Raw genomic sequence first — 17,559 nt, 5'->3', positions numbered from 1 at the left:
TTGATACTGGCCTCATCCCGTTAGCCATCAACAATGGCGATGGTTGGTACCAGAAGCAAGGTATCATTTGGGGGGGGGGGGATAGTATCAACAAGTTAGAACGACCAAAGGGAAGGAGGGGGCAACCGTGTTGAAAGGTCAAATGAAGAAGAGTAAAGAAAGGTCTCACAGGATCTGCCCCCTCTCTTTGTTCCTGCTGGTATTCTTTGTCTTCTTGAAAGATCTAAGCAGGATTGTAGACTTGGAACAACTAATGCGAGCATAAGGAGGGCTAATTTTCAGTGTGGAGTGGTGAAAGAGAAAACATTTTCAAGTTAGAAGGTGTGTCCTGGATACGAGAAGGAAGGGGTGGTCTGCAAAAGGGTTGATGGGTTCCAAGCACACGGTCCAGTTTGGGGCATAGCTGACTAAAGCGGGGGTTTCAGTGAGGAATCCCAGGGTAGGCTGGGAATAACACTCTAGTATTCGACAGCGTGGGAAGGCCGAAGAAGAACCCAAAAGGCATAAGGTTAGGAAGTTCAAGGCAGTTCAAGGCAGGGACTCTCTGGCAGACAGTTGGACAAAGAGGAGCCAAGGTCCTTTCCCTAGATGTTGGGAAAGCCCGCGTCCCGATGAAGCGCTCCGGGTCCCAAGAACTCTCCAGGCCCTTGGCACGGGAAGCCGAGGTTCCGGGACATTCCTGCCTGTCCCATGCATCTGGGGGCTCCCTCCTCGGAGCTCCCTTGCCTTCGTTCCCTTTCCTTGATCCTCCCCGGGTGCGTGAAAGGCATGCTCGCGCGAGTCACCGCACTCCCCAGCAGCCTCTGCAGAGCGCCAGGGGTGTGCTCGCCTTGCACGGGTGGCGGAGCGCAGAGAACAGCTTAACGGTCCGGCATCCGCATCCGCACCCGCCCCGCCCGTCGGCGCCGCTGCCCCGCCCGCCTCTGCGTCATGACGCCGGCGCCCAACGCGGAAGCCGCTGGCCGCCTGGACCAGCGGCGGGCAGTGCGCCGAGCGGCGACGGGCGGGAGCCGGGCGGGGGCGCGAGGCGAGCGCAGCTGCAGCCTAGGCGGCCGAGCGCGCGGAGCGGGCGGAGCGAGCGCCCAGGACCGAGCGCGGGCGGAGCGGGGCTGGAGCAGGCGCGCAGCGGCGGCCGCCCCGGGGGATGCGGCTGCCTCCCTAGGCTGGCGTGTAGGGAGGGCGGGTCCCCGGCCTCGGCGGCGCGGCGGTGGAGGGGACAGCGGCCATGGCGACCCCTAGCAACCTGGGGTCCTCCGTCCTGGCGAGCAAGACCAAGACGAAGAAGAAGCACTTCGTGGCTCAGAAAGTGAAGCTGTTCCGGGCCAGCGACCCGCTGCTCAGCGTGCTCATGTGGGGGGTCAACCACTCGGTAAGGCTCCTCTGCGGCGCGCTCCTCTTGCTCCTCGGGCTTAGCCTCCGGGCTCTGCTCCTCTGCTGCAGCGGTGGCAGGGCGGGGATCTCTAGCCGTTTGGCTCGGCCGGTCCCGGGCCCTCTGGCCACTCGCCTCTTGGGGTACCCCTATCCCCACGACATGCGTCTGCCTCTTGGGTTTCTCCGGCAGCGCTTGCGCTTCCTTTGGAACCCAGGGAGGGTGCGGGATGAGAAGCATTTGCTGTGCTGTGCTTCTGAGCCTCCCCGCGCCTGTCCTGCTCCGCATCCGTCCTCCTGCCGGTCGGTGCTCGCTGCCTGGGAAGTGGGAAGTTTGTGCGGGGACCGTCTCTGCCTCAGCTATCAGTCCCGGCGGGGAACTGCTCAGGGCCCAGTCCGAACGATCGCTCCACTAGTCTGGGCCCTCCTGTCCTGAGCTGGTGGGCAGGTGTACCTGTCCCTGTCAGGAAGCGTCCGGAGCTTCTAGGCGACAGGACTGGAGTAAACCAGAAGATTTTGGACGGCATCTTGAGAGCTTAGCTTCCTTTTTCCTTTAAAGGTAGCATTCTCAGACTCTAGGAGGATTTTTTTCTTTTCTTTTTGCAAAGAAAAAAAGAGGCAACGTAAATATGGCCCTGGCGCCCTTCGTCCCTTCCCGCATCGCCCAGTTGCTGTGCCCTTTCCAGACCTCCTGGCCGGGAGTCTTCATCCCTCCCTCCCCCTTGCTTCCCCCCTCCTTGGGGAACCAGGCAGAAGTCACCGACTGCGGAAGGGCGGCCTTGGTGGTGACAGCCGGAGGGGGGTCCCGGCAGGCGCGAGTTCGAGGTGGTCTAGAGTTAATTACATTCATTTGGAAGGTTGTTTAAAAGGCTGGGGAGGTTAGCTAGCGCACCGCCTGGGATGCTAGGAGGCGCGAGGCTGCGGACTCTGCGGACTGCGGTGTGGGGGGCTGAAATAGCCGCCCGCTGATCTGACAGCGAGAAAACTCCTGCAGCTTTAATCTACTTAGATGGGATCAGGAAACACGATAGGCGCAATTGGCTGAGCCATGAAAGTTTCAATGAGCTTGTGAATTTTGACCGTGACCTTACCCATTGCAGTCAGCCAGCTTCGGAGGCAGAGCGTGAGCCTGCTGCTCTGCTTTTGATTTCGGTGGATGCCCTGGTGTCCTTTTCAGCATAATAGAAGTGACAGAAAGCCAGCGTGGTTTGTGCACTCTCAAATTAACAGAGCTGTTTAAAATGGCTTAGTATCTTTTATTTATAGTTTTTTTTTCCCCCAAGCGGAGATGGAGAAAGGTGAAACAGTATGAAGATGATTGTGTTTACCTGGGACGATTTAAAGAGTTGAGAAATGGTTATTTTCTATTACTTTACTGCCGGATCGACCGAGGTTCATTTTACTGACATCTTTAGCTATTAGGAATGTCAACTGTTAAAACTGCGGACAGCAACTCACCCCCCCCCCCCAGTTTTATTTCAGAAAGTGAAGTTACCGTTTTCCATTGTCACAGACCTCTAATTTAGTTGTGTTTGATTTCATAAAATTCTTCTTGTTATTTATGTTACTATTGGCAGCTTCCTAATTACCGCAACGGGCACAGTAAATACCAGTTGGGCGTGGACCCATGTTTACAGGCCCTTTTAAATCTCCTTTTGTAGTTCTGGTGTTTTGGTCAGGAGTGTTTGTATGTGTGCCTAGGTTTAATATAGTAAAGTAGTGGTAACAATATGCAGCTGGGGGCTGGTGGGGAGAGTGACTGAGAATGTCTGAATTCCAGTCCACTTCAGAAAAAGTTGCCATTGGGCGAGCTTCACTGTAACATTTGGGTTGCTACCTTGTGTTTATTTTCGAGTTGCTATATTTGTTTTCCATTTGTGCTACTTGGAAAATACAGAGGGAATGGTGGTAGGAACATTGAGTGTTACTTTTTGTTGCTCTCAAGAACAGTTACTAATTCTAAGTATATACACTGCCAGCAGAGTGTATCATGTAAAGCATGTTATTAATTCAACATATACCAGCGCACACAGAGCCTGCCACAGTGGGGAGGGTTGCTAAAATGTCTCCTTACTGTCCACTTGCCCTTATTTTTAGCCTGTGCCTTTATTTTGAGGAATGTGAGTTGACATAAGACAGTTACTTTTCTTCATTTCTCTAACAATGTATTTTTTTTTTTTTTTTAATGATACCCCAGTCCTCTTGCGGGCCCACTCTTGGAATTCATGTATTTCTGGTTGGTTTGATTTTAGGAAATGGTACCAGGAAGATGTTTTACCATGCTTTTCTGTGCACCAAAGTTTACAGAATAGTATTAAAATAAATAAATCCACATTATCAATAATGAGCATGTATATAAGTGGGGATATTTGAGAAGGCATGGTAGAGAGGCAGATAATTCAAATCAGAGCCTTTCCCCGGTAATTCTAATGTAACTAGGATTAGCAAGGAGAATCTTACCATGGGTACAGCAATTTTTTGCTTTTAAAATTCCATCAGACTTTTTATTGGATATTTAAAGCAACCATAAATTTGGAGCACTGAAGGGAAACCATACATTTTTATCATGTGAGCATATTATGATGGAACTGGGCCTCCTCTTTTGTGCTGTAGAAAAACAAAACAACCCCCCCCAAAAAAACCCCAAAACAATTCACTTAGTCTTCATTTGAATTCTTTAACTGAGACCACTCACCTTGGCATATTAGCCAGTTTTGGGGATCAGTGTTTGTAACTGGGAAATAGGATTGAAAGAGTTGCAATTCTCTTTAATTTCATGACCATTTTTACAGCTTAATAGTTGAACAGCATCATATTAGGAGTCCCAGAGTACACAGTGACCTTTGGGGATTTTTCAAAGCCTAGACTGGAAGAGAAGGAAATCTGTGGTGATTTTTAGGACAATGAACTGAGTTTGTCAAACTGATTGTAGCTGAACTTCAGTGCTGTCTATTAAATCAAAGTCTATATGATTGAAATGTAGACACTTAAATTTGAGGGGGAACTTTCTAGACCATAGTAGTGGTAAGGAAACATCTTGATTTGGACGGTGCTCAGCCTGGCGAAGAAGCCTGTCATTGTGTGCCTAATTTGATACGTTACTGCTTTCTAACTTAGAATCACCATCAGTGAGTGGATCCGTGCCAATTTTTATTTTAAGCATTTTAAGCAAAGAATATAATTGAATACATAAAGGAAAGGATGACTTAAGGCGGCAGTTTTATCTTGTTACATTCGAAATTAAACTAAAAATGATCAGGCAGTTAGCTTCTTAAAGTGGTATTTTAATAGTGCAGGGAGTATGTTGAATGCTATGAGCCAAGACTTGTTTTAAATAGATATTCTAAAAGATTTTTATGTACTGTGAAATGTGAGCTCTTTGGAAGTTAGTATTTCAAGCGCTATTTAGATATATGAAGGAAGACACAGTGCTATCTGTGCAAAGAAACTTACATAAAACAAATATTGTTTCTAGGACTAGCCACTTTATTGCTATTAAAGCATTGTGGCTTCGAGCCATAGAAACACAAGGAAGTTACAGGAAAATCCTTAAGTATTATGGGAATTTTGGAGCTAGTCACAGTATAAGGAAGGATGGGAACTGGAACATTGTAAGAACCAGGTACTTTAGTACAGTCTGACTTTCCTCTGCAACCCGGCTTTATATACCTTTCTTTGTTCATAGCTGGCTGAGAAACTCTGTGGGACTGGGACCTTGTCATTTCTGCTCTCCACAAGGATGGTCTGTTCCCCAATTCAGGCCTGGAAATACCACGGAAGATCTTGACTTGTCTGGATTCAATCAGTTGTAGTTTCCTAATTAGAAAGTGTGCAGGAAAGGAGTCTCTAGAAAGAGTTCCCAAGAACTGGTGGGCGGTTAGGTCACCATCTGCCCTAGGAATAGAGTTGGTGTTGATCTTCACGTCTGTGGGGATCTGCTCAGGCCAGCCTTCTGACAACACGCCTTGTACTTCGTAGGTTAGAGAATGTGTAGTTTTCCATGTGGGACATCCGAAACGTGCACTTTATTCTCAGCAAGGTGAGGAGTAAAGAGAGGTAATACTGTATTTCAGAACTTTAATTTCTTTTGGGTTCCATGGGTTGATATAGACAGGAGGAGGAGGAGGAGGCTAGGTTTATAAGTGATGTGGATTACTATGGAATGATAGTGACTGAAAATGACATGATGGGGCAATTAAAATATAAAGAAGCTAGATATTAGACAGAGCTCTCTGAGTGGAACCCAACCTGCCATGCATTCCGGAGGTAACCCCACACCATTCCCCTTACTTTTCAGAGGTAAGAAGCAGTCACTGTGCATGTCAGTTTACTATTAAGGCAGTAGCTTAGTGTTCCCTTCAAAGATGTGAGTATTAGCTTTTTCTCCACTGGTCAGATACCTTAGCCTGTCTTTAGTGATCAGAATGCTGCCCCAAGGCAGGATGATCTGCTATGCCACTAGAAAGACTGCCAACAAGAACTGTAATGAACCAACAGGATCTGTGTTAAGTTGATCGAGCATGCGCTTGTCCTGAGCAGTTAATTTTGCCAGCATGCACTTGAAGTACGTAAGTCGACACTGACAGGAGTTGGTGCAATTTGGCAGGATAGTTTGTGGTCAGGCTGATTAGGATCAATGCCTGCTTCATTGTTTATGGGTTTTTGAGCAGCTGGTTTACCCACTTGAGTCTCAGTTAATGCATCCTTAGCATGCACGATCACCTCACAGAACTAAATGACACAATGTATCCAAAGCCTAGTGGTATGTAATAAGGATTCAGTAAATGATTCCTTAAACTGACCAAATTTAAAGGCAGTTATATAGGCTGTAATTTGTGGATGATAGCCTTATCTGTTCTAACTCCCAAATAATTGACACAAAGATCTATAAAGTTTGTTAGCAAGCTTCAAGCATTCTGACTGGGCAGATAGGCATTTATTTTAACTCTCTAAGTTATCTACATCCTAGCCATAGGCCCCATGTTACTTGTAGAGTCTTGCCCTGACTTGCCCTGCTCCATTTGTGTGCCCTCATGGTGAATCCCTTTGTGATCTCTCATCATGACTCCTAGACCTTCTACCTTATGGCCACCTCTCCCTTCTTTCCTCATGGTCATTCTCTTACTTCTTTCTCCTGGTATCTCTTTCTCCTGAGTCCTGCCTTCTCATTTTCTCTGCCCAGTCATAGTCTGAGTCAGCTCTTTATTGATCAGTCAGAGATGACAAAACAATTCTTACATGACATTGAGACCAGAGATGCTTGACCATGCCGTGGTCCACACTGTAGACAGATGTCTGGGCATAGAAATCAGCGTCTGAATACACCGTGCACAAGACCAACCACACAACACAGTTACATGGGACGTAGATCGAAACATTTCATCTTGCATGGAAGCCCCGTAAGCAGGAAGGTAAACGACTCAAAATGGCTTCAGGAAGTCCCTGACTAGATTCACTAGGCCTACAAGAGTAAACAATAAAAGCAAAGATTTCTTCCCACAGATTACTGAGTTGCAATGCAGACCCTGGGATTTGACCAGCTGCTGAGAAGGAGCAGAAGCAATCTGAGCTACCTGGAAGGGATTTAGACCAACTGAGGCACCAGGAAAGGGCACTCTCTAACCTTTTAAGCTGCGGGTGTGCAGTGCTTAAGTTCCTGGCTTTGTGAGCTGTCACACATGCTTGGGTAGGCCTTGGTGATGCTGTTCTCTGAGTTGTTTCTGTTGCTCCAAGTAGCTCCTCACCCATATTCCTGTCAATAAGCCCAATGAAACTCATTGGTTCATCACATTGGACTCCGGTGGTATCCATATTTTGGTCTGTCATGGTTCTCTATCTTGGATGAATAGATGTGTATTTTGTCTCCCCAGGTGTAAGATCACTGTTACTGTCCCAGCACCATGCCTCCTCCTGCCATGCTCCCTGTTACGATGTTCACGAATGGACCCTCTGAAACTATAAGAAAGTCCCTAATTAAATGCTCATTTTTGTCAGTTGCCTTGGTCATGGTGTCTTCACAACAACAGAAAGTAACATAGTAATCAAGGAGTGGATTATTTACTATTTTCATTGCTGTGAGAAAATGCCTGCAGAGTACCTAAAAGTATTTCAGGATTTGGTTCAGAGTTCAAGGTGACAGTACAGCATGCCGGGGAAGACATGGTGGTGGGAGCATGGGGAAGACAGTCACCTCAAGTCTGTAATCAAGACACAGGGAGAAACGAATGTTGATTGATCGAGTCTGAGACCCCAGCCCATAGGATGGTACTGTCTACCTTCAGGGTAGATCTTCTTTTCTCAATTATGCCTTCCTGGAAACAGAAACACCCTTGTAGACACAACTCAAAGTCTGTTTCCACGGCGATTCAGAATCTTGTCTTGTTGACAATGATTAACCCCAAAGGGTGAAGTAGATCTGGGAAGGGGAAGGTAGAACTGTGGGGTTTTGAGAGACGGACAGAGGAAGAAGAAAGAGGAAGTGAGAAACAAACTGAGAGAGGTTGTCCCAGAGAGTGCAGGCTTGTGCACCTTGAGGGTCATTGCTTAAGGGATGGAGGGAGAGAGAAAGATTAACTATCAAAAGCCTCAGTGAGTGAAATTGATTTTCTTTCTGGAAGATTGGGGATGGAAGGTGAGAAATGCCGTCCAATTTAGGGATATATTTTATCTCTTTCTTACTGTGTATCCCTTGATTCTGCCGTATTTCCCTCATTTCTAGACTGTGTTGCTAAAGCCTTTGTGTGTACTTTTATCACCACTTCTTTAATTTATTGCTCCATGAGCCATAAGGTAGTGAAAGGCACTATTCCTGTCTCAGAATAATGCTCTTGAATGAATCCTGTGGAGATCTCAGTCTTCCTGAATTCTGTCCACGGACTATGCAGGGACTGGAGGCACCCAGTGAAGAACACTTCCAAGGAGAAGGTGAGCTTGGTGCAGGGAAACAATGTAGGCAGCACTGGGCTGAGTGATGAACCAGAGAACTTGAGTAGGTTGAATTCATGAACGGCTACACCGAGTGCTGGGTAGATGTGGGATTTTGACCTGTACCCTAACCCTAGGTAAGGAGTCTGTTATCATTCCTTTTAGAGCTCTCTCACACAGTTCCTAGTGTTTAAAGCTGTTCTTGGGTAGACAAATCATGAACTGTTGATATTGGGCAAAACTGTTTGAAAACACCTTTCTCCCACGACAGAGGAAAAAAAACCTCGCTCTGTGGAAAGCATGTAGGCAGAGATAAATATATAATCTGTTCATAGAAAAATGTTGTTGAGAGTTTTAAAACAGTAACTTACTGTGTTGGTCAGAATTTTTGTCTCTGTGATTACTAACAAGCTAAAATGAGAGTAACAGCCACAAGGAAGAAAGGCTGACTTTGGCTCGTGTTGCTTTGGGCCTAAGGGGAGGAAGGGCTGAGAGCATGGGGCTGATGCTGCTCACTTCATGGCCTCCTGGAAGCTGAGTGGGAGAACAGGAAGTGGCAAGGGCCAAAATACTCCCTTCAAAGGTATGGTCTTAGAGGACGACCCACTTTTAAAAACTAGGCCTGGTCTTTTGGCTACTTTGTGGGCTCTTTTTCTTTCACCCTTCTCTACCCTTTTTCTTCTATCCTTTCAACCCCCAACACTAAATAAGAGAAAAAAAGATAGAAGGGAAAGGAAAGAGATCCCTAAATAAGGTCAGGGGTCAGAAAGGGGATGATGTTATTGTTAGATTACTTCCTGTTGATTGGGGCATCCAGTTACTTGGGGCAAAGTGATCTTCACTGCTGGGATATCTAATTTCTTACTTTTTTTTCCATTGTACACCACCACTTAGATCAACAGCAACCAACCAATAGCCCACCCTGCCTTTCAGGGCCCTAGCATTTATTACCTTCTGAAAAGTCCCCAGAATCCCAAGCATCACCAATTGCAGGAACTGTCCTCAGCTGGAAAATCTATTCCCCCACCCCCACCAGATCACTAGGCAAATCGTGGCCCAGCAACCCATAGCCCACACCTGGGATTAAAACAAAAACACATAATATGTCTGTGTATGGTTTGGTGTTTTTTTTTTTTTTTTTTTAAGAAGCCAAAATTTTCATTGCGCCTTCAGATTACCATCTCCCAAAAGTCTCTTAAAAATTGAACCTCTCAAGAGTTAAACTGTTGAATATACCAGAGCCTTTGTGATTTGACCCTCTCTGGAAACAAAGACGCAATCATCTTCCAGACTAGTCAGAATTAACCGTCACACCTACCCACAGTTACAATTGTCTGTCTTTAATTGGCTCACAGTTTCAGAGTCTTTTTTTCTTTAAGTAAATTAGTATTTATTACAATGCGTATGTGGCGTGTGTGATTTATATATTCATTATTATCTCTGTGGCATGTGTGGAGGACCAAGCATGATTTTTGTGCGTTGGTTTTCTCCCTCCACCTTTTCGAGACTCCAGGGATGAATATCAGGTGGCCAGGCTTGTTCAGCAAGCACCTTTTACTCTCTGAGCTATCTTGCCATCCTCATGTTAAGTGTTTCAATTCTAAATATTCATCGTTTTTCGAGTGGAAGTAGTAGGGCCATGGCCTGGAGCCTCTTGTAATAATAGTACTTCGTATGCAGGTCGTTGTGTGGATCCAGTTGGGATAGATGTTCTTCATCTTGCACTGGGTTACGTCCTGATAGACCTAGTGTAATTGGATATAACCTGAGTGCATTCAATACTTCTAGACATTGTAGCTCAGCCTAGCCTATTTTAACTCAGAACACTTACACTTGCCTATATTTAGGCAAGATTGTGTCTTAGTTGATTTTCCTGTTGCTGTGATAAAATACCCTGACCAAGAAAAGCATCGTGAGGAGTATTTCTGTTTACATTCTATGTTATAGGACTATCACTGCAGGGAAGACATAGAGACAGAAGTTTGAGGTAGTTGGTCACATTGTGTCCACAGTTAAGAAGCAGAGAGGGATGAACGTCTGTACCCAGTCAACTTCCTTTTATAGAGTCTAGGAATGCAGCCTAGGGAATGATGCCGCTCACAGTGGGTGGGTCTTCTTGCCTCAAATTAACCAAGAAAACCCCACACAAGAAACCAAGAGATCATCTTCAGAAGTGTTCCTAGATCTCATTGGGATCAATTATCACACAATATAAGAGCCTTTGTTGTTGAAATAAAGTCTTGACTGTCATGTACTTTATTGAATGTAGTCTGAAAGTGAAAACTGTAACGGACATGAGATTATGTTTCATACAGTTGGAGGTTGGAGGTTGAAAATTTGTAAGTCATCTTTGGACTGTACTTATAAAATGCCTAAGCAGCTGCTGGGACACATTCTTACTAAATGGTAGCTTCCATTATTATTTTAAAAGCATTATGAGTGCTAAGACATACTAAGTTAGTAGGTCATAAATAAATTAATTGTTACTCTAGGCTCATAGTATCAGATTACCATTGTATTCGGTATTATGTATCTGTGAGTTATTATAGTGGGTTTGCCTGATTCTGCTTTTATTCTAATGGTAATACTGATTCTTCAAGACCTGGTTGCCCCAGAGACAGGAGAGTCTGCAGGTAGAGTCAAGTGACAAGTGACTTTGTTACTATGTGACCTTGCCCCCCAAGTTTGTTTCTGATTGGTGAATAAAGATGCCAAAAGCCAGTAGCTGGGCAGAAGAGACATAGGTTTTAGGATTCCCTGGCTGAAGGAAAACCATGAGAGGTGGGGACAAGAAGACCAGTGGAGGAGAAGCCACCAGGGATTAAAATGTGGCTCTGAGGGCAGACCAGATAGGGTTAAGAGCAGCCCAAATGAAGCATAGTAAATCATAACTTGGGGTTATCAATAGAAAAGTAAATTCTAATAGCATAGAGGATAGATAGCTGCCCAGTCTTGTGTTGTTTAAGGCTTATTGTAAAAAATAAAAGTTGTATGTCTTTTATCCTTCGGGAACTAGATGATCAAGCTCTGAATTGGGATTAAAAATTCCTACACCAAGTTATGAATCTTTATTTTAGAATTTTCCATTTGTTTTAGCTTTGCTTTATCTATGTTGTTGCTGTATTCATTTTTTCTTTTAATCTTTAAGGCCTCCACTAGTGACTAGGTGATTAGAGGTGTCAAAATCTAACTTACATTCATTAATCACAAATTATATGAGCTATTGAATCGATATCTCGCTTTTCCTTTTTTTTAAATTTTTTTATTTTAACATAAGGGACACTTCAAGGTGCTCGGCTGCTAATCCCCTCCTTTCAGATTACTCGGAGCCTCAGGGAAAGTAGACGTAGGCTAGACACACGCACACATGTCTGGCGTGTGGTGGAGGCTCTGTGAGCAGTGTGGGTGGAGCAGAAGCTTGGTCAAAAAGGCCATGCCCAGCCAAGTTGTGAAGGAGGTGAAGCCTTGGGCATGATGAGGAATGTGCAGCCAGGGATGCAGAAGCCAGAGGTCACACTTGCACAGAGGCTGTGTGGCTGAAGCAGAGTTAGGGAAGAGGGGAAACAGTAGGAATATGGCTGGATCCTGATTGCTTCTGTTTGGGGGCTTGATGGACACTGTCTGAGAGGTGACGTTGTAGGGGATCGTGAAGATTAAGAAGACCATCCTGGTTACAGAATACGGGAAAGGGTCTGCGAGGCCAACGGCCAACAGCTAGCAGAGATGACAGGAGGGAGTGAGGAGTTGGCTCTGGCTGTGGCCTGGGGCTTTGCCTCCTACACTGGGCTCATAGAACAGCCACACTAGCCATTGCCCAAGAAGCGGCTGGGTTGTGGGCATCGTGGAACACAATGGGCATTTTAACTAGCAGGCACTTTGTCAGTATTTGGAAAGGCACCAGCTAGGGCAGTCCGCTTTCAAATCCTCAGGAGTCCTTGGTGTGCCCCAGTGCTGGTGGGAAGGCCAGATTGCCTGCATGAGTAAGGCCTCACCCACAGCAGGCTGTCCTTGCTCTCTTTTCTTTCTCTGAGGAACTGGATATAAAATATACAGGCAAAGAAAGGGTTCTCTGCCAAGAAGATTGAAAACCAAGGGATGAGTGGTGGGGATTGTTAGGAGAGGGTTAGAGAACTGGTTTGGGCTCCGATTTGAAGAGATAAGAAGTTGATGTTAGAAAACCTTGCACTACTGACAAGGTCACTTGGTAATCTCTGTGAATCTTTGCCCCGGCACTCACTCTCCGCGGTGTGCTTGGCATTGTTTGAAGTAATTTTCCCCTTTCTTCTCCGTAGACTTAGGTTGTGTCTCTTAGTTCTCCCACGGTGAATATCTTATTAGAAAGCACTGGATATACAGAAATTGTCAGTGTTGGTCCTTCCACTGCCCAGTGTAGTCTGCAGATACGCTGGGAGCTCCCTGCTTTGGTACCAGACACTAACTGCTGTCTTGATTTCAGTTAACATACTTTAAATTCAGTTTCTTTGGAGACACCCGTGGTTAGCAGCTATGGACCAGACATCGTAGCCAATGTATGGTCTCTCACCCATTGGGTGATATTGGCTATTCTAGATCTCCATCCCAGGTAACAGAAAAGACATTCGCTGTCACCTCTCGTCCTCTGTGGCTGTAGTGTCTCCCCATCCACCAGCCTCGGTCTGCGTGTTCCATTCCCATCTTCATAGCCACTTCCTTCCCAGGGCGATGACTCATCTCAGTTGTTGCCTAGACGTAGTCTAGAGTCTCCTGGGAGACACAAGTCCAGGCACACCCATGAGTGCTTTGCCTGGGTGAGCTAGCCTCTGGCCATGCCTGTGATATCTTGTTCAGGTTAATTGCTGTGAGAAGGCCTGCCCAGTGTGTGCGGTTTGGACCCTGGGCAGTATAAGGAGAAAGGGAGCTAGCTGATTGGCAGCTGCGTGTGCTCTCTGTCTTGAATGCCGTGCTCAGTTTCTGACCTGTTCCCTTCATGCGTGAGGCCTGTGTCTTCCCCTCTGCAAACAGACCGCCATCTCCACGTGCATTTAAGCTGAGTGCTCTCACTGCTCTGTTCACCCTCCGCTAAGTCTGGGCACACTGCTCTTGGCCTGTGCCGTGATGAGTGCGGGGAGGATTCCTGTATTCTCCCACACCCTGCTTGAATCCAGCTCCCTTACAGCTGTGGCAAGATGAACTCCTGACCCGTGCACGACAGCCTCTTCCGTAGTTAAACCTTCCACAGACTTCCCACTGCACAGAGAAGACGACTTAGGCTGTTTTCTCCTATGGCTCTTCTGTTGCTTACTTTAAAGGAAGGATTGAGTGAGTGATTGATTGATTGATTGATTGATTGATTGATTGATTTTGGTTCATGGTTTGCTAGGGAAGACACAGAAAACACCGCAGGGAGAGTGGCTCGAGGCTGTGGTGGCAGCGAGGCTGCTTGCACACATCTTGGATGAGAGGGAGGAAAAGTGGGGGGGACAGTGGGGTGGGGCAGGCACACAAAGACACCAACACTCAGAGACACAAACACACCAGTACCAGAAGGAGGGCTTGTCTATTTAATTCTCAGCCCTCTCTCCCAGTGTCCCCCTCCCCACTTGATACAGTTAGGACCTACCCCCTAAAGGTTTCACAGTCTCCCCAAACAGCAGGTACCGTCATCTCTTGCTGCTTGCTGGCCTGGCCCTCTCTCTTCCTTGCCCTCCCCAGGCCCCTCCCTTTGTTTCTCCTGCTCTGTCATCACATGGGAATAGCCACAGTGGTGTTTTTCTGGTCCTTAAGCAACCATAGAACTTCATGTGTATTTCCTCTTGGTCCAATTACAATGCTCCTCCCTGGGTCTTGAATGGTTCCTGTGCAGATGGCCCCTCTAACCTAAGTTATATGCAAATCTCATATGCTCTTTCCTTTTCTCTGTGATAGACACTGTCTAAAACAATTGCTTACACGTGTATTATTAATCTCTCTGAAATAAATCTGGTACTTTGCAGAGAATGGAAATCTTGTCATATATACGCCTTATACTGAAGAGTGCTTTTATGTAGAGTTGAAACTCAAAAGACACCATCGAATGAGTAGTCCATTCGTCCCCAACTAGTGTCCCAGGAGCCCTTCCACATCCAGTCCTCATCGCCACATGAAGGTTGTTTGGGTGATGATTGAGCAAAGTACTAGAACGTTCTGTGGCACTGGTTGTGCAATGTCTTAAGGTGGGGGGATTTGCAGCAAGAAGAGGTGTGCGGAACCACAGGGTGAGACCCAAGGAAGAACAGCGTTCACAGAGCAGGCAGGAGCAGAGAGAGCTCAGAGAAGCAACTTCCTCAGTTGCTAGCGGAAGTGTGTGAAGTGTGTGAAGTCTGAAGTTGATTCTAAGTGACGTTATTGTGTGGCAGAGTTACAGAGCAGTGTCCTCACGACCTGTTCTGTGTGGTTGGAATCTCTGGAGGCCTTCAGACACATCTCTAAAATGTCCCGAGCCCAAAAGATGTGACCTAAGTTATTTTCCTGGGTGTTTTCTACAGTGTGTGGTTCTCTGGTTCTTTCCAGTCTCCTTATTGCCACGCCTACCTGATTCTTCTTGGCTGAGATCTGCCCATTTCTCTTGGACAGTTACTGAGGGAGGATTTCTTAACTCTTAGGGTGGAAGTGTGACTCACAGAAGGGTGTTATTTTGGTCATGTGTCTCTGGGTACTAGACTTTGAACACACACACATTATTTTGAACCTCTTGGAATGTGAATTTGGGCAGCAGTCCCTTGTAGGAGGAGTTGACTGACATGGAGAGTATCTTTCTTTCTGTCTGTCTTTGTTTCTTTCTAAAATTGTTTTCTAATGTTCATTAGTGTTTTGCCTACATGTATATTTGTGTGAGGGTGTCTGATCCTGGAGTTACAGACAGTTGTGAGTGGCCATGTGAGTGCTGAGATTTGAACATGGGTCCTCTGGAAGAGTAGTCAATGCTCTTAAATCACTGAGCCATCTCTCCAGCCCCAAGAGTGTCCGTCTTTAACACAGCCACATGGAAAAGGGATTTCTTGGTGGACTCCATTTTTTTGTTGGGTGCTAGGCTCTACCCTGAGTTTCCATGTACACTGAATGTCAGGGACAGTCACTTTGACTGACTTTGGCAGGCCATCTCTCCTGCTACCCTGGTTCTTCAATGCCTTTAAGAAAGTATTTTGAAAACCCACTTGTTTCTGATAGCAGATTTAGAAACTTACCCCCCCCCCCCCCCCCGGCCTATTCTTCCTCTCAGGCCCCAGGGCAGTGTTACAAGCTTGGGTGACCATCCTTGTGTCTTAGTTCACTTTCCGTTTCTGTGACTTAACAATATAACCAAAAGCAACTTTGAGAGGAAAGGGTTTATTTTAGTGTATAGTTTACTGAGGGAAGTCAGGGCAGGAACCTGGAGGCAGGAACTAAAGCAGAGGCCATGGAGAAGTGCTGCTTCCTGACTTGTTCCTCACAGCTCACCCAGTTTGCTTTTTTTACCCCAGGACCACTTGTCCAGGGATAGTACCATCCAACGGTGGGTTGGTCCCTTCCACCTCCAAGATTAAACAAGAGAGCTCCTGCCTATAGGCAGCTGATGGAGGCCTTATCTGTCTCCTCAGACAGCACCAGCTTCTAGATTGTAGGCTCTCACATAGGCTGTCTCCTTACTGATTTCTGGGAACTCAGGTCCTAATGTGCATGGCAGGCACTTTACTGACTGGGCTCCAGCCCCTCCCCCATTGGTTAGTGACCTGCCAGGTCTATCAAGTCCCCTTCTTAACTTCATTGTTGTGGGGCAAATTAATCTTGGCTTCCTCAAATGTGTGTATATTTCAGTGCACCATAATTTTTTATTTTTCCCTTACTTTCAACCCAAGCCAACTGCCTTGTGGGTGGTGGGTTGTTAAAAGGGAAATGTCAAAGAGTGTGGTTGGTTAAGTCCATCCCTAGTTTGGGCAGGGAGCCTAGTCTCTTAAAACCAGCCCAAGGATTCCTACTGATTATATCTGAGGTGGGGGAAGCTTTATTACCTTTTCAAGAATACAATAGGTGTTGGCTTTAGTGTGCAGAGATCAAAGCCCGTCAAAAGCATTAATGTAAGGGAATTGAGACTGCGGCTCGCTGTTTCAGAGACTTGCCTCCATAGTTGCTTGGCCCCAGAGACTTCCCTCCATAGTTGCTTGGCCCCGCGTGCCGAGCCGGACATCATGGAAGTGCAAGGGCACAGCAGAGAACAGCTGTTCACCTCAAGTGAACAGGAAGGACAGAGCAAGAGGAAGTGGCTTGGAGTCCTGCACCTCAATGACCCACCTCCTTTTGTCAGCCCTGACTCCTCGAGCCTACCAGTTGGAAAGCAAGTGTTCGGAATGTCGTCCATGAGAGGGAGACCCTTCTGATTCAAACATTACAGACACTCTCTTTTCTTCTTTTACTGCCAGTAGACTTTTTTCTCACGTAATATATCCTAATGAAGGTTTCCTGTCTCGCTGCTTCTCTCAGCTCCTTCCCACCTCCCTTTTTATCCCTCTGTAGCCCCTTCTTGTCTCTCACTGGAAAACAAATAGGTTTCTAAGGGGTTATAATAAAATAAGATAAAACAGAAACTAAACACAAGGTATAAGACAAAGCAGAAGGAAGAGAGCCCGAGAAAAGGCATAAGGAAGAGATACAGATACCGAGACCCACTCATCTGCTCGACCAAAAGTCCCATAAAACACTAAACCAGAAGCCATAGATTATACACAAAAGACTTGTAGGTCAGAGAGGGAGGGGGGAGAAAAGAAATATATATATACAACATAAAATGAAAATAAAAAAAATAAGATAAAAAAAAAATAAAGGCCTAACAGGACATGAGAGAGGAACCCTCAGAGATGCCGTTGAGTTATTTTTCTGCTGTCCATCTACTGATGGGCGTGCAGCCTATCCCTAAGAATTGTTTGCTTCCACGGTGAGACTCCCTTGGAGACAACAGATTTTCATTTCCTGTTGGAAACAGCTTCTGGGGTACGGATAAGAACTTGTGATTCCTCCTTTCTGCTCCAGGACCCGATCTCTTGGATCTCCTGCAGACGGTGCAGGCCCTGTGTGTGTTGCCTCAGTCCCTGTGAGTTCGTGTGTCCATTGGCCCTGCTGTATTCAGAAAGCCGCGTTTCCTCAGTGTCTTCTGTCACCTCTGGCTTTTTTACTCGTTGCACCTCCTCTCCTGCAGGGCTCCTTAGGGGGAACGATCTGTTGGACACATGACATTTAGTGCTGAGTGTTCCAGGATATCTCATGCTTGGCCTAATG

General features: G+C 46.3%; 1 protein-coding gene across 3 annotated transcripts in view; it reads left to right on the top strand.

Moving 5' to 3' along the window:
* Positions 1–962: 962 nt before the first annotated feature.
* The window catches only part of Pip4k2a (phosphatidylinositol-5-phosphate 4-kinase type 2 alpha), a 171,518-nt gene continuing 154,921 nt past the window's right edge, over positions 963–17,559 (top strand). For 2 of the 3 annotated variants that reach the window (XM_039095306.2, XM_039095304.2), the window contains exon 1: positions 963–1,369. In XM_039095306.2, the coding sequence (XP_038951234.1) occupies positions 1,226–1,369 (144 nt within the window). In that variant the 5' untranslated portion in view covers positions 963–1,225. 3 annotated transcript variants of the gene reach the window in all.

This window comes from Rattus norvegicus, chromosome 17, assembly GCF_036323735.1.
Source record: "Rattus norvegicus strain BN/NHsdMcwi chromosome 17, GRCr8, whole genome shotgun sequence".
NCBI lineage: Eukaryota > Metazoa > Chordata > Mammalia > Rodentia > Muridae > Rattus > Rattus norvegicus.
The sequence above is the reverse complement of the archived record's forward strand: the minus strand, read 5'-3'. Positions and strand labels throughout refer to the sequence as shown.